The following is a 22,639-nucleotide window of genomic DNA, read 5'->3' on the forward strand; positions in this document are numbered from 1 at the left end:
ATTCATCGCAGCCCTCAAAGACACCCCCTTCCTAAACCTTGCCTTCTCCACCTTGTCCTCCCAAACACTAAATAAAAAAAAACAAAACTGCATCACTAACAACTGCCTTTAAAAAGCAAGCTATACTCTCATATTGCTATCGCAATCAACTTTCAGTTCAAAATCTCAAAAAGATATGAAGATGAACAACAAGATATCATCTCCAAATAATCAACCTACATCCTTTAAGAAACATTCATCCTTGAAACCTCCACACAAACTAAATCAAGTAATAAACTTAAAAAACACACATATCCAACTCTCAAACTATATGCTTCTCTCATTCATACTCATCAATACTCGTTCTATAATAAAAAAAAAATCCCTCTATTCAATGACCTACTCAGTGACCACAAACTAGATTTCATTGCAATTACGGAAACCTGGCTCAAAAACACGGACTCCGTTCTAATAAACCAACTATCCAACCAAGATTACAACACCTCTTCAATCCCCGGAAAAAATAAAAAAGGAGGTGGCTTAATGCTTACATCTAAAAAAAAAAAGCCTGCAACTAACACTTCGCCCATCTAACATTCCTCCACCATTTGAAATTGCTTTATTTGATTCACCAAAACTTCAAATATGCCTCATTTACTGTCCTCCAGGAGCACTCGATAAAAACTGCTCACCTCTAATTGAATATATTATGAACAACATCTCCCTCAACAAACCCATAATCATACTTGGTGACTTCAACATACATTTCAACTTACCAACTCACTCAAAAACCTGCCAAACTATCATTGATGCACTCTCAACTCTATATCTAGAACAAATAATCCAATCTCCAACTCATAAAGCAGGCCACACAATTGACCTCATTTTTGTCGACACTGAAATTTGGAAATCATTCTCTACCCACTCCACAGAGATACCCTGGTCCGACCACCATCTAATCCAAGCTAACTTACATACCAACCTCAATATTAAACCTCCTCAAATCACCCCAAACAAAATATCCTACCATCCACCATTCAACATAGAACTTTTACAAAAAACTCTTCAATCCGAATTAAACAACATCAATATATCTAACTCCGAAAACTCTACTTCATCATGGCTAAACATCGCAAAACAAGTTGCAGACAACATTAATCCCATTATTACAAAGACTAAACAACAACCCAAACACAACAACCAATGGTATAACGAAAATATCAGAACTGCCAAACGCATACTCAGAAAAAAAGAAAGAGAATGGAGAAAAACAAAAATACTACCACACTAAATAATTATTGGAACAACTTAGCTCAATATAAAAATATCATCAACAATGCGAGAGAGGAATTCTTCTCCAACAAAATCTCCAAATTTCATCATAACCCCAGAATGTTATTCGCAATAGTTCAGAAACTTACCAAAACCACCCAAGAGTCTTCATGCACCAAACATGGAAGTGACGACTTTGCTGATTTCTTCAACAACAAAATATCTCATCTAATCCAATTCAACATAACCAACAACAACCAGAACACCAAACTTAACAACAAGATAACCTCATCATGGTCAAACTTTGACACTGCCTCCACCATTGAAATTCAATCTATAATAAATAAAATGAACCCCGCCAGCCATCCATTAGACAACATCCCAATAACAACCCTCAAATCAATTGAACCTACCATATCAAAAACCATCACCAAAATTGTCAATTTATCACTGACCGAAGGCAACTACCCCAAATGCCTCAAATCTGCTGTCATCAAACCAATCCTTAAAAAGAACAACCTAGATCCGGAAATCCTTTCCAACTACCGTCCCATGTCAAACCTTTCGTTCATAGCCAAAACCATTGAAAAAGTCGTACACAACTAGATGACTGTCTGGAGACAAACAGCATCCTACCTCCATCCCAATATGGTTTTAGAAAAAAATCTAAACACAGAATCTCTCCTCATCTCTCTAAATGACATTTTTATAAGAGGCTATGACAAAGGTGAAAAATACTTGCTCATTCTTCTTGACCTTTCAGCCGCCTTCGACACAGTGAACCACAATATACTATTGGAGCAACTATCCCAAATTGGTTTAACTGGCAATACCTTACGTTGGTTTTCTTCCTATTTATCTGATCGAACATACAAAGTATTAATCAACAACACCCTATCAAAAATAATCAACCTCAACACCGGAGTCCCTCAAAGATCAGCTTTATCAGCCACCCTTTTCAACATATACCTTCTCCCCATTTGCCAACTACTAAAAGAATATGAAATCACACACTTCCTCTACGCTCATGACATTCAGCTCCTCATTCCCATACAAAATTCGATTGAAGACACCTACAAGAAAACCTCAGAACTACTTATCTCAATCAAACATCTCCTAAATTCCCTGAAACTCATAATCAACTTTGACAAAACTGAAATAATACTCATGGATAAAAAACCTAATCCAACTCCGCCACCCCTGACAGTACTTGACAAACAAATGATAACTATACTCCCTACCACCCACACCAGGAACATCTGAGTTATCATTGATAAAGAACTTTCTTTCAAGAACCACATAGCAAATATAACTAAAGAAGGATACCACAGACTCCTAAGACACCTGAAACCATTTCTCAACCCCTATGATTTCAGAACTGTACTTCAACTTCTTATCTTCTCCACCTTCGACTATTGCAACTCCTTACTAATTGGAATACTTTTTTCATCCCTCAAACCACTCCAAATACTGCAGAATTCAGCCGCCAGAGTCCTAACTGGAACAAAAAGAAATGAACACATAACACCAATATTGACCTCACTTCATGGCTCCCTATTACTGCACGTATTGCTTACAAATCAATGACCATAATCCACAAAATTCTAAACAATGATCATCAAGGTCTTAACACCCTAAACATAATCCCTCAAAATCCTCCAAGAAACCTACGCTCTAATAACTCAGGCTACCTAAACATTCCCCCTATCAAAGATGCACATCTGGTAACCACAAGAGAAAGAGCCTTTTCAATTGCTTCACCTAAACTTTGGAACACCCTACCTAAATTCCTGAGAACCCAACACGACCTAAAAATATTCAAAAAGGACCTAAAAACACTAATGTTCCACAAATTCTACACTGACCCTCAGACGTCTGATCATTCCAACTCTCAACTGAACTCTGTTATAAACCTCTTAATACATTCTCTTCACCCTGAACTGCATACCTTCCTCTTCCAACCTAATAATGCTCGCTGGACTTGATATGCTTATTTCTGATATTGTTCAAATTGTTTTTTATTGTTGCACAACTGCTAAGAAAATGTATAACGTTCACATTGTTTTTTTCTGTTACAAAACTGCTAAGAAAAATGTATATTTTTGTAAACCGTTATGATGGCTCTACCGAATGACGGTATATAAAACTCAACAAATAAATAAATGTCTACGCCATCCCAATCTTCAGGCCTTGTCCCTGAAGGCATGGATGTTGAAAGGTTAGTCCTTCAACCACTTAACCTTTCAGATTCAGTTTCTCGTGTCCTGATTGCTTCACGGAAGCCTTCCATAAGAAAGTCTTATTCCTATAAATGGAAAAGGTATACATCATGGTGTTCTTCGCAATCCCTTGATCCCTTTTCCTGTCCAATCCCAAGGTTTTTGGACTATGTCTGGCATTTATCGGAATCAGGTCTAAAGACCTCTTCCATCAGAATGCATGTCAGTACGGTAGCCACCTTCCATAAAGGTGTCAGGGATGTCCCTATATCAGTACAACCCCTCGTAACACGTTTTCTGAAAGGCTTGCTCCATATCAAGCCACCTTTACGTCCTCCGGCCCCTTCTTGGGACCTTAATCTGGTTCTCGGGCGGCTCATGAAACCACCATTCGAACCTCTTCACTCCTGTGACCTAAAATATCTCACATGGAAAGTGATTTCCCTTTTGGCTAACACTTCAGCTCGTAGGGTTAGTGAGTTACAGGCCCTAGTTACCTATCCGCCTTACACTAAACTCCTGCAGGACCGGGAGGTACTCCGCACTCACCTTAAGTTTTTGCCTAAGGTAGTTTCGGAGTTTCACATTAATCAATCCATCATACTACCTATCTTCTTTCCCAGGCCCCACTCCAACCCAGGGGAACAGGCTCTGCATACCCTTGACTGTAAACGGGCTCAAGCGTTCTACCTAGACGGTACAGTTGCCCACAGGAAGAGCACTCAGTTATTCGTCTCTTTCCATCCCAACAAATTAGGGCCACCTGTGAGTAAGCAGACTCGCTCCTCCTGGTTGGCGGACTGCATATCTTTTTGCTATCAGCAAGCAGGCATTCCTTTTCAAGACCGTGTTAAAGCACACTCTGTGAGGGCCATGGCGACTTCAGTAGCACACATACGATTGGTGCCGCTTCCTGACATTTGCAGGGCTGCCATCTGGAGTTCTCTCCACACTTTCGCAGTCCACTATTGCTTGGAAAAAGCCGGAAGACAAGATTCCATCTTCGGCCAATCTGTCCTGCGTAACCTATTTCCAACGTGATGTACCAACACCCTTCCACCTGGCCGGTGTGGTTCAGGATGCCCTCTACCAAATTCCACCCCAGTTGTTGTGCCTGTTGCACGCCGTTGGGTACATTTGGTGCATGTTCGGACATCCTCAGCTCGGTACTCACCCATATGTGAGGACTACCATCCTGCTTGTCCTGTGAGAAAGCAAGTGTTGCTTACCTGTAACAGGTATTCTCACAGGACAGCAGGATGTTAGTCCTCACGAAAACTGCCCGCCGCCCCGCGGTGTTGGGTTCGTAACGTTTTGTTGTTTTATTTTTTCGGCACTGCCTGTAGCTATCAAATAAGACTGAAGGGGGACCCCTGCTGGCTGCAGGGTTGGTGCCATGCTGGGCATGCCCAGTAGGGGCCAATCAAAGTTATGGAAACTTTGACAGACGTTTTCTGTGATTGGGCTCCATCCTGATGATGTCACCCATATGTGAGGACTAACATCCTGCTGTTTAACTCCTGAGTTACATCTTGAACTGCCCCTCCAAAATCTTTGACTAAGAGTCCCACCACCTATGAATATAATTTGCTGAGAGCCCACAGCCTCTCCAACATAAAGGACTTGAGCCACTAAATCTAGGGAAGAACATCCGAAACCTATAGGTATGATGTAAAGTTTGAACATGAGCTCTCTCACTTTACTTCTTAATTTTAATGTATTAAGCCATATTTCATGCCAATCCTCTGAATACAAAGTCAAAGAAAGATCATTATTCCAATGATGAATCAAGGACATTGGAGTATCAGGATCACAGCTGTCCCCCATCAAATGTAAACTAATGTAAAAATAATGATATCATTTTGGTGTAATATTTTGGTTGTGTAAAAAGTGACTTCAACCCTGTATGAGGATGAAGCCCTACCTCTTTTCTTGGAAATTTCCTGATATCTTTCATTAACTGTAAATAACTGTAAATAAACTGTAAATAAATAAGAGTATGATTTGGGAGATAATCCCTCTAACTCAGTAAATATTTTGTTCTCCTTGCCTTTTAAAATGTGATCTAGTGTTCTCAGTTCTTTTTCATACCAAAATCTCATATCTATAGACATTTTGACATTAGATAAAGATGGATTTCCTTTCAAAAAGGAGATAGATGAGATTCCTTCCATATCCTCCTCTACAGATTTGTTAGCAATTCTCCACATTTTTAAAGTATGTGATACCAGGTTACAACTAGTGTTCCCCAATTTACCTGTGCAGGACCAGGCTAGATGTCGGGTTCACCTTAAAAGCCTTAAGAAAAGTATGTTCTATGGGCAGGATCTTGCGAGGTAGGTGGGGCTCAGAGGGTGTAACCAGAGACTGGGGAATAAGAGCTGGGATCCAGGTGGAGATAACCAGACCAGACCCAGGTCTCTGGGAGGAAGGCAGCTCCTATGTGGAAACACTGAGCTGAGATGGAGCACAACTGAAGGTAAATTCAGTCTACTCCTGTGTATATGATTGAAGCTGTGAATAAAGTTCATGTTTTAAGAAAAGCTGGAGTCGGACTGTGGGAATCACAGCTTGTTTCCCACAGGGATAAAGTGAATAATGATGGCAATCCCTTCTCCTCTAATTGGAACACTCCAAGGAAACCCATTGTGTTTCAGAAGGATAGGCAAACCAACTTGTAATACCAAAAAGCCTAGCTGCCACCCAGTATAGATATAAATCAGGAATATCCAATGCCTCATATCCCCTTGATTGTTGCAAGGTAGTTTGTTTAATTTCAGGAATGTTCCTTCTCCAAAGAAAAGAAGTGTACTCCATTGAAATCCTAAAATTTTTGTTTTGGAACATATGGCAAATGTTGAAACAAATACAGTAAACGCAGAAGAACAGTCATCTTTACGAGAGGCTACAAGGTTTTTAAATAAATACTTGTTGCCTTCTGCATACCCCAATTTCTTTCAAAACTATGTTCAGTCTTAAGTAAAATTACCTTAAAAATGTGTGTTGTGGCTTCATAAAGCAATCCTTTCGAGAGTTGCTTGTTGCAGGTAGAAAAACATTGGTCATAATCAGGTCGATCCAGTAAAGTGTGCTCCGTCGGAGCGCACTGTCACCCTGCTCTGGACGCGTGTTTTCCCTTACCCCTTATTCAGTAAGGGGAGGAAAACACGCGGCCCACCCGCGGCACCTAATAGGGCCCTCAACATGCAAATGCATGTTGATGGCCCTATTAGGTATTCCCGAGCGATCCAGTAAGTAAAATGTGCAGCCAAGCCGCACATTTTACTCTAAGAAATTAGCGCCGCCCAAAGGTCGGCGCTAATTTCTTCCGGCGCCAGGGAAGTGCACAGAAAAGCAGTAAAAACTGCTTTTCTGTGCACCCTCCGACTTAATATCATAGCGATATTAAGTCGGAGGTCCCCAAAAGTAAAAAAAAGTAAAAAAAAAAAAAAATTTTTTTTGAATTCGGCCCGCGGCCGTCGGGCCGAAAACCGGACGCTCAATTTTGCCGGCATCCGGTTTCCGAGCCCGTGGCTGTCAGCGGGCTCGAGAACCGACGCCGGCAAAATTGAGCGTCGGCTGTCAAACCCGCTGACAGCCGCCGCTCCAGGCCAAAAGGAGGCGCTAGGGACGCGCTAGTGTCCCTAGCGCCTCCCTTTCCTCGTTTGCACCGCGTCGCCTAATTTAAATACTGGATCGCGCGCACCGGCAAGGGGCCGGTGCGCGCCCCGGGAGAGCGGGCGTTAGTCCGCTCTCCCACGGACTTTACTGGATCGGGCTGTTTATAAGTAAGCAGTGGAGCAAATGTTTCAATTGGAAAACTGATTTATTACCTATGTATCATTTGTTCAAACACACTAATGATCCAGCAATTCATTTTCAGAGTTATCATTTTGTATGGGCCCTTAATACAATCCACCAGCACACCTTACTAGCTCGCATGCTGAGAGATCTGGTTGCATGGGTACTGCCCCAATAACATCTGATTACAATGCATATAACAGAACAAATGAATCTATACCCTGTAATATGGTAGCACACAAGGCCAGAGTTTGCATCTGTTCAAGTTTATTTGCAGAAATGAACTGAAAAGGTGGTGTATTTCAGGTAACCTATTCTCAATCAGAAACTTTTTGTACAGTTCCATTTTGGAGAACACTTTTCTCCTAATATCTGAGTGATCCTGAGCAGTGGCGTAGCCAGAATTGATTTTTTGGGTGGGCACAAGGTTAACATGGGTGGGCTGTAGACATGCAGGTCTACTAGTTGTTTTTTTTACTGATAAATAATGCCAAATTGTGCAGGATAGCATTCACATCTACAGTATGAGGTTTACTTAATGATACAAACATAATTCACGGTGATTTGTGGTACTTTAGCCTTCTCATTATTACGATTTTATACACGGCTCCTACCTGTCCATAAATTTTGAGAGAGCGGTTGTGTTGCTTATATTTAAATTGCTAACATCTCAAAATATAGATATATATTTTTACCTTTGTTGTCTGATCTTTGTATTTTTCTAATCAGTTGGTCCTGGTCTCTTTTTCCCATTTTTTCCCTTATAGCTCATTTCCTAATTCCTTTTCAGTGTCTTTCTTCTATTACTGTCTTCTTCCCTTCCACACACACACACACACATACACGCTTTCTCTCACAGACTCCCTCTCACTCACTCAAGCTGTCACTCTCATATGCTCTCCCCCCCTCCCCCACCCACAAGCTCACATTCTCTGCAGACACACATACAAGTTCTCACTTTCTCACCCCTCCCCAGGCTTATATTCTTATGCACACACAGACGCACATCCAGGCACCCATTCTCACCCACACACATAAACCCAGACTCCCATTCTCACCCACAAACCCATGCTCCCAGTCTCACCCACACATATTCAAGCTCCCATTCTCATCCATACATATACACATTTAAGGTCCTATTCTCACCCACACATACACACATTCAAGCACCCATTCTTATCCACATATTCAAGCTTCCATTCTCACCCACCCACACAAACCCAGGCTCTCATTCTCACCCATATATACACACATTCAAGCTCCCATTCTTACCCACCCACCCACAAACCCAGGCTCCCATTCTCAACCACACATACACACATTCGAGCTCCCATTCACCCACATATTCAAGCTTCCATTCTCACCCACATACACACCCAGGCTCCAGTTTTCACCCACACACACACTCCCATTCTCATCACACATACACATTCAAGCACGTGCACAGCTTCCGCTTTCTCCCCCAGAGCAGGAAGATCAGCTGCCTCTCCTGCTGCCACCGGCCTCCTGCTATCTTCGGGCGTCGGGCCGTACGGCCCGCCGAACTTCCTGTCGGGGGGGGGGGGAGCGGAAGCGCAGCGCACAACATCCGCTTCCTTCCTCCCCCCACCCCCCCCAAGCAGGAAGATCGGCCCGACGCCCGAAGATAGCAGGAGGCTGGTGGCAGCAGGAGAGGCAGCTGATCTTCCTGCTTTGGGGGAGAAAGCGGAAGCTGTGCGCGGCGCTTCCGCTCCCCCACCCCCAAACAGGAAGTTCGGCGGGCCGTTTGGCCCGAAGATAGCAGGAGAGGCAGCTGATCTTCCTGCATTGGGGGGGAGGAAGCGGAAGCTGAAGCTGCGCGCGGCGCTTCCACTCCCCCCGAACAGGAAGACCGGTTGGCCATACGGCCGCAGCAGCGCTTCCCCATGTGTGCCGTGATGGCGCGCGAGGCGTGGGTTCTCTTGTTCGCTGTCGCGGGGATGGGATCCCGCGACAGCCTTGCAGTTCCGGTGCCAGTTGGGTGGGCCTGGGTCTAAGTTGGGTGGGCACCTGCCCACCCAGGCCCACCCGTGGCTACGCCACTGATCCTGAGGCTTCTTATTGCCAGGCATCACTGTCGTCATTAAGACATAAAGAGGGATGAGGTATTCAAAAATTGTATTTTGAAGTATATTAAAATTAGTAAAATATGCCATGAGTGTTTTCCTTATCCATTTATTGAAAGTTATTTACTCGTTTTAACTTTTTACTTGTAGGAATTACTGATTAAAGAAAACAAAGACAAGAGCACAAAGTCTACGGAAGAGCAGGACGTGAAGAAAGTTACAGAAAGCAAGACAAAATCAAAAACGAAAGCCAAGTAAATCATTTGATTAACTTTTTGTAATCCTGTTCCCTGTTGCAGAAATTAAGCCCTCTACATCTAGCCCTTCAGTGTGGTATGTCGTCTTGTACAGGTTTCCCTTCCTAACCTGCTTTATGAGAGTCTCCAGTGCTATTATGATGTCCTCTCACTGCCCTTCTCATACAAATACCAGTAGCCTCCTATTTCAATAAAGTAGTTGTCCTTTAATGCAGGTGATTTCATAAGGAGACAGTGTTTGATTTGTCCTGCAGCTCCTTTTTAATGTCTAAGTGATGCCACAGTCTCTGCTTTGGCTAAATAAAAACTTTTGAGTTGGCAACACAGAGTATTAACCACTGTGCTGGCTTGAAGCTCATAGAAATTTTAATAATTTCATTGGAATTTAGCCAATATAATGATGCTTTTTTCTCTGTAAAGCATAAAATAGAGGTACTATGTAACCATTCTGTGATTATACAATTCTAATTGATTTTATGCTATTCATTTTTTACCATTTAGATTTTATTCTCGTTAAGCTGTTGCTATCATATGCTGCTCAAATATTATCTTAAAAGTTGCATTTATTGAAAAATCTAATTTATTTGGTCGCAAAGTGCATTTGGTTATGGATTTCTCATTTGTCCACAAGATACATATGTAATATTATAACCATCAAGCTCCATTTATTTGAGACCCAATTCTGAATTGAATTTTTCAATAAATACACCCTTTGACCAAATCAATACAAGACAGTCACAATTTGCAATAAGGTCTGACAGATTTATTTTATTTATTTAAAAATACTTATTGTCAACAGCTCAACTAAGCAGATTAGAATTCAATTTAAAATGTTATTATATATCAATGGCGCCAAGTTCTAAACTAATGGTCTTATCCTGAAGATTTATTAATGTGTGAATTGTTAAAAACCTGTGCATTGTTCATCTTGATAATGATTTGGTCAGGAATTGCACTTGTACCATCATTTGTTCCTCCTCTATCTGTATAAGAACTTCAGTTTGTAATAATATGGTGCTATTTCTGCATTTTCTATTGGGCATTATAGGAAGGCTACTAGATTACACTGTTGGCGTTTGTAAATGTCTGTAGAAGAAAAACAGAACCTCTAGTCTTCATCTGCTAGTTTTCTATAGAAAATTTGATTTTTCATTTTCCATAATTAAGATTTTCTGTGCACTATTATGAGTATATCATTACTGCTATTTACAAAAATATTTTAAAATGTATTATCTCTAGCCTACCTGGTCACTTTCTGCTAATCTCAACTAGAACAAATTACTTGGATTCTCATCATTACCCTGGAGAGTGCTAGTTTTCATCTTGATTTATTTCAGTATTGAATTCTCAGGCACTAAATTTACAAAATGAATAACTTACATTAATCTTACCACTTTTCTTCCAGAGCCACAGGAAAAGAAGTTCCTTGGTCACCACCACCAGTGGAGATTAAACTTATTTCCCCTCTTCCGAGCCCAGTCGATGGGACAACAATTAAACTGAAACCTCCTTCTGAAGCAACAGAAAAGATGACTCTCAGAAGGAATAGAAAGAGACTAATGTTAAAGTTTTCAAAACCAGTCACTCGCAGGAAGATGCTATGAGGTTATTTTTTTTAAATTTATATGTGCCCCACGGTTTGTAAAGTCAAGTCATCAGAATTGTGTGAATTATTCAAAGAAAAATCATATTTGAAAGAGAAAATAATTTATATAAATTATTGTAAAATTTCATAAACAAATGGTCTTCAATAAGTAAAGTAACTCCGTATGGAGTGTGATTTCTTCAGTCACTGGCTGTTTTTTTTTCTATTTTATATTAAGACTTCATACATTTATAAAATATGTAAATATGGATTATTTTAGGATTGTTTAAATAAAATGTATACTTCACAATATTTTAATCATTGTGTACTAGTGTTTGTATATTTTGGGGAGTGAATATAGGAAGGAGAAAGTGGATATAAGGTATAGGCCAAAATATAATTATTGTATTCTAGTTCTAGACACCAAAAAGGGTTTCCGGTTCATTTATTTATCAATTCTTATATACCACTCACTTAAATACCATACCTGGCCAGTGTAAATTAATTTGGTTCAGACTTTGGAACAGATTTCATTGCAAGAAAGTTTCCTTTTTGCAGCCTTGCAATCATATTTGAAAAATAAAATACGTGTCTCAAATTCTTATATCACATTATCATTAGATTGTTCTTTTGTTGATCCAGTTAAGTGTGATGACCTATTAGCATTCCATTCCTTTTCATCCTGCTGTATTAGTCCAGTCCAAACAGATTGATTATGTCCCCCTACTAGCTGATGGAAGCAGAGTACACATTTTCTCTGTGACAACATCACCACAATGAATAAGTGGTGCAGCAAAGAGCTACAGTATACTCTGCCTCCAGCAGATAAGACACATTGGTGGTGCAGCAGGATTCTTCTGTATCCTGTGCTGTGCAGAGGCTCCCCCAACTCCCCACCTGTACCTCCTACTTCCTGCTTTCTGACTTCTTCCTTCAGAGCACAAAACAAAAAAAAGAGAGCTTCAGAAAGCCATTTATTTGTGGCGGTATGGTACAGGCCGATTGATGAGAACCTCAGGGGGAATGCCAAGGCTTTACCTCCTTCAGGAGCCTTTTGGAGCAGTGCCTCGGCACATGATCAAGAGGATATATAAAAATGGAGATGTGGGAAAGGAGTCGGCGCTGTGGTGCATATAGCACCAGGAGGCCAGCCTCCTCTTTGGACTCATTGTGCTCAGCTTATCTGTCTGCCAGGAAGTTTTGGGGGAGTGGCAGCTGATACACTTCTCTTACAGCTAGCAAATGTTTGTGCATGGGTTCTTCCCCCTCAGATCTCTCCGCAGTGGAGGCTGCCCCCGCACCAGTTTCAGTAGAAGCAGCAACCATTTTGGCTCAGATTCCCACACCTATGTCAGCCCACAGCAGGCATTTGGTGTTTCAGACTGTGACTTTGGAGACACCCCCGCCCCCCATGCTCACTTTAGGGGGTGTGTCTTACCAACCCTGATGCTAGTAGGCACAATATGCAGGGGGAAATTTCCACAAAGTTCTTTTGCTTTTTGCATGAGACCATTTGCACCATTTAATGGCCTGATACAAAGTGTATGTTCTCAGAGAGTCCTTCTGTCCAGGTTGGGGGAGGTTGTTTACCCTCAAGAAGACCAAGGGATATAGTGGATCCACCTTCCCCACAGACTGGTTACCCTATATGGGACCCTGATAATCCCACAGATCCCGGGGGGGGGGGGGGGGGGGAGATCCGCTCAGACAGGGAGGATGAAACAGTGATTCAATTGTTTCAAAGAAAGAAAATGGCATCCCTGATTGACCAGCTGGTGTCCTGTCTTCAGGTTATGGATCCTAAAGTTAAGGAGCCTACTGCTTGGGACTGTATTATTAAAGGGGTCGTAAAGTCCACCAAGGATGTTCCCCCTCCATGTGGAGGTGGAGGAGATGGTGTTGATAGAGTAGGAAACACTGATAGTGGTCTTAGGGGGGTCAAGAACTTTCAGGTTGTACCCTCTTCCCCAGGACATGGTGCGAAGTTTGTTTCAGATGCCTAAGGTGGACACTCTGGTCACAGCGGTTACTAGACAAATTATAATTCTTGTCGAGGGCAGAACCACTCTGAGATCTGCAGGATAGATATTCCTTTGAAGCATTTCTTTTCAGCCTCTTCTGTGGCTGTTCGTCTCCATCTGTAGTGGTATGGTAGTTGTGTGCTTTTGTGCTGGATTTAGCAGCTCCCAGAGACCAAGTTGATGGCTACTATGGAATCTGCAGTGAGCTTTTTAGTGGACATCCTCTATGATCTCCTCCATATCTCATCTAAAACTGTAGCTTCTTCCATGGCAGCCAGGAGGTTGCTTTGGCTTTGCAACTAGTTGGCATATTCTTGGTCAAAATCTCGCCTTGCTAAGCTCCCTTTTAAAGGCTAAGCTTATTTTCAGGGAGCATCTGGAGCACCTTGTTAAGAACCTGGCGGATCCAAAGCCCCAGAGGATAAGCCTCTGTCCTTTCCATCCACTAGGCGTAGAACAGTTTTGATATGCCTGACGCTATAGGCCTGGGCAGCAGTACTCTTCCTTTTCATTTTGGGGTTCACAGGCCTCGAAGGGAAAGAACCCTTTTTGAGCCTTCTGGAAACCCAGGGCTGATTCCACCCCACCACAGGAGCTGGTTGCGCTTCTCAATGAGTTGCATTAACGTCACACTGCACTCCAGTAGAGAGTACCTTAAGACTTGCCATACTGGGTCAGACCAAAAGTCCATCAAGCCCTGTATCCTGTTTCCAACAGTGGCCAAATCAGTTCACAAGTACCGGGCAAGATCCTAAGGAATAGATAGATAGATTCCAAGCTGCCTATCTAAAGAATAAGCAGTGGATTTCTGCAACTGTACCTTAATAATGGTTAATGGATTTTTCGTCCAGGAACTTGTCCAAACCTTTTTTAAATGCAGCTACACTAATAGCGTTCACCACATCTGACAACAAATTCCAGAGCTTAATTGTGAATGGAGTAAAAAAACATTTTCTCTTACTAGTTTTAAATGTATTACCTAGTAACTTCATTATATGTGTCCCCTGGTGTTTGTACTTTTCAAAATAGTAAACAATTGAATAACGTTTACTTGTTCCATTCCACTCATTTTATAGACCTCTATCATATCTCCCCTCAGCCATCTCTCCTCCAAGCTGAGTCCTAACCTCTTTAGCCTTTCTTTATAGAGGAATTGTTCCATCTCCTTTATCATTTTGGTTGCCCTTCTCTATATCTTTTCTAAATCTGTTATAACTTTTTTGAGATGTTAACCAGAACTGTATACAATACTCAGGATGAGGTCGCACCTCTGTATCACGGAATGATACAGAGGCATTATGATTATTATATTCTCTATTCTTTTCTTTTTCCTAGTAATCCCTAGCATTCTATTTGCTTTCTTGGCTGCTGCTACACACTGAGCAGAAGATTTCAACGTATTTTCAACGATGACACCTAGATCCTGTTCCTGAGTGGTGACTCCTAATGTGGAACTTTGCATTGTGTAGCCATAATTTGGGTTATTCTTCCCTAAATGCATCACTTGCACTTTCTGCATTCAATTTCATTTGCCCAGCCTCCCAGTTGTGCAATGTCCTCCTGCAATTTCTCACAATCCTCTGGTGATTTAATAACTTTGAATAATTGTGTGTCGTTGGCAAATGTTATCACCTCACTTGTTCCCAACTTCCCATTTCCAGATTGTTTGTAAATATATTAAAAAGCAATGAGGGGCACTTGTTGAGTGGTGAGCTGCTTTAGAATATCGGGAGCATTGCCAGTGACTGTCTGTCCTTCCCCTGCTGTGTAAACACATGTGACGTCATCCTGAAGCACCGAGCAAGATCTTAAAAGCAGTGTGACTGCGATGTGCTGTCACCGGCATGCCACATAGGAGGATTTTTTTCTTCTTTTTTTGAAGACTTGGCCTTCGCTGTATATGGCAAAAGAAACAAGGGTAAGATTCCTGCTTATTTGGTTACAACTGGCCCTATGGATGGTCATGTGGTGCGGCCTTCTGAATCAGCCTTTAAGGGCATTGATATTGAGGAGTCAGTAACATCAGGAGCCTCTCTTAGCCCTGCTGTAATCTACCCCTCATGCATGGAGGACCAGAACCCTCTTGATGTTTTAGGAGGGGTGTCTATCATCTCTTCAACCCACAGAATAAAATCATCCGAGTCCCCTTTAAACAAGCAGAGGGATTGGAGTTGCCATCTCCAGGTAATGGTGAACTGTTGGAGAATTTGGCTAAGGAGGCCCCATTAGATGGGAGCCCTCTAGTTTTGGGCATTATGCCGTCCCCCATCCTACATGAATCGGGGCTAATGTTGGAAACACAGGAACCAAACAATATTTCATTGATGGATCTGTGGTCGATAATGATGAGGATGGAAAATTGCTGAGGCAATCAACAGCATTTGAGCAGACTATCAGAGGATACCAAACAAAAGTTTAACTGATAATCGACTGGGGACTATTGAGAAATATTTATGAAGTGAAAATGCAGGTATCTGTTGAGCAAGCTTTGAGAATTTTTTATATTAAGGATAGTCTGCTTATTTATATCCATTTGGAGAATATTGAGAATTCTCAGCGAGGGGAAAGTTTTACGATTTATTAATTTTCCTATGGCTCAATTATTCTCCCTGTATGAGTTTAAAAAAAATTATCTGAAGTATTGTGGTTTTCCAATGATAAAATCCCTTTGGTTTCCAATATAATGTGCCAAAGAAGAAAAAAGCTATTAAATGAGGTGGGGGGGGGGGGTGTTTGATTGCCTTTCTGTTAATGAACCCAGTCTCTTCGTGAGTTATCTATGGATGACATTCCTTTGAGTACCACATCACTAGTATCTTTTTCCTTAGAGAGAGACAAAGATGAGACTTCATAAATATTTTTCAATAAGGATTTCCTTATTTGTGGGAAGAAAGTCTGTTTTTTCCCGGATGTTTCTTTTGTTACCCAGTCTCAGAGGAAACAGTTCTTATTGTTAAGACAGAAGGTCCTTGTAATAGGAGCTACTTTCTTTTTAAAATATCCTTGTAAATGTTTGGTAACTTACCAAAAAAATGTTTGTTTTTTGTGATCCCATGCATTTGCAGATTTAAAAAACTGACATCTGCGTTCTTAGTGGAGTAGATTTTGTTTCTTTTTCCTTGCAATTACCTATTAATGTTGTTTTTCTTTTAGAGGGCTAAAAGATGAAAACACTGTAGAAGTGATTTTGTTACCAGATGGTATTTCCTTGAATTGTTTACCTGTTGTTTTCATAATACCTATTAGGTTTTCTTGATGTAAGAAGTAAATCTAAATAAGATTAAATTTTAAAAAAAAAATCTGGTTCCCAGAACAAATCCCTGGGACACTCCACTATTCACCTTCCATTGTGAAAATTACTATTTAGCCCAACTCTGTTTTCTATCTTTTAACCAGTTGGCAATCCACAATTGGGCATTGCCCCTTAACCCATGACTTTTTAATTTCCTGAGAAGTCTTTCATGACTGTCGTTGTCAAATACTATCTGGAAATACAGATACACTATATCAACTGGCTCATCTTTATCCACGTTTGTTTATTCCCTCAAAAAATGTAGCAGATTGTTGAGTTAAGACTTCCCTTGGCTAAATCCATGTTGGTTTTGACCCATTAAACTATGCCTATTTATATGTTCAGCAATTTTGTTATTATGATAGATTCTACCATTTTGCCTGGCAAAATGTCAGACTTGCTGGTCTGTAGTTTCCAGGATTACTCCTTGATCCGTTTTTAAAAATTGGCGTTACATTGACAACCCTTCAGTCTTCAGGTAACATAGATGATGTTATTAATAGTTTACAAATTTACAATAATTTCATTTCTCAGTTCTTTCAGCACTCTGGGATGTATACTATCTGGTCCAGGTGATTTGCTTCTCTTTAGTTTGTCAATTGCCCTTGTACATTTTCCAGGTTAAGAACATAAGAAATTGCCATGCTGGGTAAGACCAAAGGTCCATCAAGCCTAGCATCCTGTTTCCAACAGAGGTCAAACCAGGCCACCAGAACCTGGCAATTACCCAAACTCTAAGAAGATCCCATGCCACTGATGCAATTAATAGCAGTGGCTATTCCCTAAGTAAACTTGATTAATAGCCGTTAATGGACTTCTCCTCCAAGAACTTATCCAAACCTTTTTTGAACCCAGCTACACTAACTGCACTAACCACCTCCTCTGCCAACAAATTCCAGAGCTTAATTGTGCGTTGAGTGAAAAAGAATTTTCTCCGATTAGTCTTAAATGTGCTACTTGCTAACTTCATGAAATGCCCCCTAGTCCTTCTATTATTCGAAAGTGTAAATAACCGAGTCACATCTACTCGTTCAAGACCTCTCATGATCTTAAAGACGTCTATCATCTCCCCCCCTCAGCCGTCTCTTCTCCAAGCTGAACAGCCTTAACCTCTTCAGCCTTTCCTCATAGGGGAGCTGTTCCATCCCCTTTATCATTTTGGTTGCCTTTCTCTGTACCTTCTCCATCGCAACTATTATCTTTTTTGAGATGCGGCAAAGATGCAAGGTGAGGCCTAATAGGATTAGGCCTCACCTTGCATCTTTCTAATTGAAGCGGCTCTTTTCAAATCACCTCACCTCCAAATCTGCCTTATCTACGCTCCGCCAGGAATCCTGGAATCTAACCCCTCTCCCATTATCGAACTTATTTCGAACCACATCAACGCAAACAAACCAGCTATCATTTTATGAGATTTTAATCTACATGTAGATGCCTCCCCACAGTCTAACAACTGCGAAACACTACTATCTTCACTTAGTTACCTCGGCTTCTCACAAATAGTTACTGGTCCCACACACTCAGCAGGCCACACCCTTGACATTATTTTCATCAATAATGGCCTCTCAATCTCATCCACGCCTAACAGCACTCCAGTCCCATGGTCGGACCACCGAATCATCTCTACATCTATGAAGATCAAAGAACACCCTCACGTATCCTTCCCCAAAACTACTATACAATTTAGAAAACCCTGCTCCTCCGACCACCTCAACTACCATCTTTTAAAGGAATTAACTACCCTCAACCTCTCAGATGCTGACACAGCCATCACTTCATGGACCAACATCACCAGCAAAGTTGCTGATCAAGTCTGCCTTACCTCTACCAAAGTCATTTCCCCCGCCTCCCAGAACAGAAAACCATGGTACACCCCAGAACTAAAGGCCCTCAAACAAGACCTAAGGAGAAAAGAAAACACTTGGCGAAAAAATCCATCCTCCTCCACGCTAGCTGCCTACAAATCCCTTCTTAATGCTTACAGAATCACCATCCTCAAAATGAAGAAAGACTTCTTTGCAAAGAAGATCCACCATTTCATCTACGACACCAAAGCTCTCTTCGCATATGTCTTGGCACTCTCTAAGCCAGCTCCCCCTACCATCCCAGATGACCTTGCACTCAACAAAGCCATGGAACTTGCACAATTCTTCGAGGAAAAAATCATCAACCTAACTGCCACGTTGCACACCCACCATGGAATGCCTACTCACGCCCTCCCTTCTTTACCAAAACCGAACTCCATGATCGAAGCGTTCAAACCAACTTCATCACTGGAAGTAGAAAATATCCTCAAAAAACTGAAACCATCCTCACATCCTTCGGACCCGATACCACCTAACCTGCTCTTCAACATCCCAAACACCATCTCCAAGCCAATCTCAGACATCATTAGCCTCTCCCTATCCCAAGGATCAGTACCAGACCCTCTTAAGCTCGCTATTCTCAAACCTATTTTAAAAAAAACAAACTTAGCTCCTACAGAACCGTCGAGTTTCCGTCCAGTAGCCAACCTTCCCATGATAGCAAAAATCATGGAAAAAATAGTCAACAAACAGCTATCAGATTATCTTGAGGAGCATAACATTCTCTCCCCCACGCAACACGGATTTCGTAAAACACGCAGTACTGAAACCCTGCTCATTTCACTAGCAGACACTATACTACTAAACTTGGAAAAAGGACAAACTTATCTTCTCGCTCTCCTTGATCTGTCCGCCGCCTTTGACACCGTGAACCATAACATCCTGCTGGAACAACTAACTAACATAGGCGTCAAAGGCCCTGCCCATGACTGGTTCAGATCCTTCCTATCCAATAGATACTACAAAGTCAGGATCAACAATAAAGAATCTCCCCCTGTTCACTCCAGCCAAGGTGACCCTCAAGGATCTTCCCTTTCTCCAACACTCTTCAACATATACCTTATACCACTCTGCCACCTACTCACTAGTCTAAAACTTTCCCACTACCTCTACGCGGACGATGTCCAAATCCTCATCCCGATCAATAACTCTCTTCAAAAAACACTGAACCACTGGACCACTTGCCTCCAAGAAATCAACCAACTACTTGCTACACTCAACTTTGTCCTAAATAGTGACAAAACAGAGATTCTGATCATCTCAAAGGAAATCCTCAACAAACCCCCAACATCACCATCCCCAACTCATTCGGTCAACTCAACGATCAAACCATCTCCTTTCGTCAGAGATCTAGGCGTGATCCTAGATAATCAGTTTAACCTAAAGAACTTCGTGAACACCACAGCGAAAGATTGTTTCTTCAAATTACAAATTCTCAGAAATTTAAAACCTCTTCTTCATTCACCTACAAGACTTTAGACTGGTATTGCAATCCATCATCCTCTCAAAACTGGACTATTGCAACTCCCTCCTGCTCGGACTCCCAGCTAACACCATAAAACCTCTTCAAATGGTTCAAAATTCAGCCACCAGGATCCTCACCAACACCAAAAAAAGAGATCATATCACCCCGTTCTTCAGCACCTCCACTGGCTTCCCGTCAAGTTCAGAATCCTCTTCAAAGTCCTCACGATTATCCATAAAGCTAAACACAACCTCACATCCATCGACACCACCATTCAATTCACACCTCACACCTCATCCAGACCAATTAGAAGCGCCTATAAAGACACCCTGTTTGCCCCACAAGCAAAATCAGCCCTAAGAAAGAGGGCCCTCTCGACAGCAGGACCCCATCAATGGAACACATTGCCACCAGACCTCAGGCAAGAACAATGTCCATCTTCCTTCAAAAAAAGACTTAAAACATGGCTCTTCAGCTTAGCCTTCCCGGACTCCTAATGCTATTCTTCTCAGAATCCAGATTCCAGCCTTTATAGTCTCTTAGTTCTGGCAACCTCCAACTGTTTCTTTCCACCGTAATTGGCTAACACTTTGTTTCCCACCCACCCTTCATAGCTTTCCACCGATACATATTTACGAGAAGTTAATTTACGAGAAGTTAATTGATACGATATGATATGTTCTGCTTACTATATATTAAGTTTATACTATATATCATGTTTATATTAAGATGTTCTGCTTTATATATTAAGTTTAAAATTCTTTCATATTTGGATGCCTCCTTAGTTATGTTGCTCTCTGTTATATGTTATTTGTTATATGTAACACTCCTAAGCGAATTTTGTTGTTATCATGTAAACCGGTGTGATCTGTATTCGTACAGGAACTTCGGTATAGAAAAATTAAAAATAAATAAATAATAATTCCTAACATTCTGTTTGCTTTTTTGACTGCTGCAGCACACTGAGCCGACGTTTTTAAAGTATTATCCACTATGATGCCTAGATCTTTTTCCTGGGTGGTAGCTCCTAATATGGAACCTAACATTGTGTAACTACAGCAAGGGTTATTTTTCCCTATATGCAACACCTTGCACTTGTCCACATTAAATTTCATCTGCCATTTGGATGCCCAATCTTCCAGTCTTACAAGGTCGTTGTGATTTAACTACTCTGAATAATTTTGTATCATCCACAAATTTGATAACCTCACTCGTCGTATTCCTTTCCAGATCATTTATATATATATATTGAAAAGCACTGGTCCAAGTACAGATCCCTGAGGCACTCCACTGTTTACCCTTTTTCACTGAGAAAACTGACCATTTAATCCTACTCTCTGTTTCCTGAGATTTGTTTCATTTCCTCTAAATCAGCAGTTTTGAATATCATTTCTGACATGGGTATCTCTCTTACATCTTCCTCAGTGAATACCAACGCAAATAATTCATTTAGTCTCTCTGCTATGGCTTTGTAGTCCTTAAGTGCCCCTTTTACCCCTTGAACATCTAATGGTCCAACTAACTCTCTTGCAGGATTTTTACCTCAAATGTACCTGAAAAGGATTTTATAAGTTTTTGCTTCCACGGCAAGCTTCTTTTCAAATTCTCTTTGCTTTCCTTATCAATTCTTTGCATCTGACTTGCCAGCGTGTATGCTGTTTCCTGTTTTCTTTCATTCAGATTCATTTTCTATTTCTTGAAAAATGTTTTTAGATGATATAGCCTCTCTCAACTCACCTTTTAACCATGCCAGTAGTCATTTAGCCTTCCTCCCACCTCTTCTAATGTGTGAAATATATCTAGTCAAGGCTTCCAAGATGGAAATTGTAAACAGCGTCCATGCCTGAGCTAAATTCTTAACCTTTGCAGTTGCTCCTTTCAGTTTTTTCCTCATCATTTTCCTCATTTTATCATCGTCACCTTTTTGAAAGTTAAATGCTGTCGCAGTAGATTTCTTTAGTGCATTCCCCTCTAGTTAAATCAAATGTAATAATATTGTGATCACTATTGCCAAGTGACTTACAATATTTTTACCAGGAGTGGGCCCGAATAACCTCAGGTGTTAGAAGTAATCTGCTGTAGTTATGCTCTGGAGTTGCATGGTCCCATTCCCGATGTCTTTATAATGTCTCCCTGTTCCTCTGCTGTCAAGCAAAGGGTGGTGCGCGAGACTCTTCTTTGACTTCAGCCCTTATGGGTGATTGTGCCAGTTTCCTTGGAGAAGGTGATTCTTGGAAGGTATTCCATTTATTTCATGGTACCCAAGAAGGGACAGGACTTACAGGCCAACCCGCAATCTCAAGGGAATCAAAAACATCTCAAGATCTGTCATTTCCAAATGGAATCCCTTCTTTCTGTGCTGCTGGTGATGAGGCAGGATGAGTCGCTTGCTTCTTTGGATTTGTCATAAAGATCTCCATATTCCAATCAAGCAGGCTGATTAACTTTTTCTCCATTTTTGTATTCTGCGGGAGCATTTTCAGTTCAAGGCGCTCCCCTTCGGTCTAGCAACCGCTCTGCAGATGTTGACCAAAGTAATGGTTTTAGCAGCCTTGTTGCATTGACTGGGGGTCTTGGCTTATCCATATCTGGATGATTGGTTTATCAGGGCAAAGTCTGTCCAAGAGGGGGATCCAGGTGTCTAACAGTAGTTTTTGACAGCTTGGGCTGGGGTGTCAGTTTCACAAAGAGCAATCTCTCTCCATCGCAGTGTCTGGAGTTTTTGGGAGCTCGCTTCAACGCCAAGTTAGGTTGGATTTTTCTGACATCAGGGAACGTAAACAACTTGATGGGACAAGT

The 22,639-nt window shown here is 41.4% G+C and overlaps 1 protein-coding gene across 2 annotated transcripts in view; it reads left to right on the forward strand.

Moving 5' to 3' along the window:
* The window catches only part of AHCTF1 (AT-hook containing transcription factor 1), a 564,884-nt gene extending 553,375 nt beyond the window's left edge, over positions 1-11,509 (forward strand). For both annotated transcript variants that reach the window (XM_029593945.1, XM_029593946.1), the window contains exons 35-36: positions 9,506-9,609; positions 11,018-11,509. In XM_029593945.1, coding sequence (XP_029449805.1) covers positions 9,506-9,609; positions 11,018-11,216 — 303 coding nt within the window. In that variant the 3' untranslated portion in view covers positions 11,217-11,509. The remainder of the gene's footprint in view (positions 1-9,505; positions 9,610-11,017) is intronic.
* Positions 11,510-22,639: the final 11,130 nt, after the last annotated feature.

The sequence above is a fragment of the Rhinatrema bivittatum genome, chromosome 3 (genome assembly GCF_901001135.1).
Source record: "Rhinatrema bivittatum chromosome 3, aRhiBiv1.1, whole genome shotgun sequence".
NCBI classification, from domain to species: Eukaryota; Metazoa; Chordata; class Amphibia; order Gymnophiona; family Rhinatrematidae; genus Rhinatrema; species Rhinatrema bivittatum.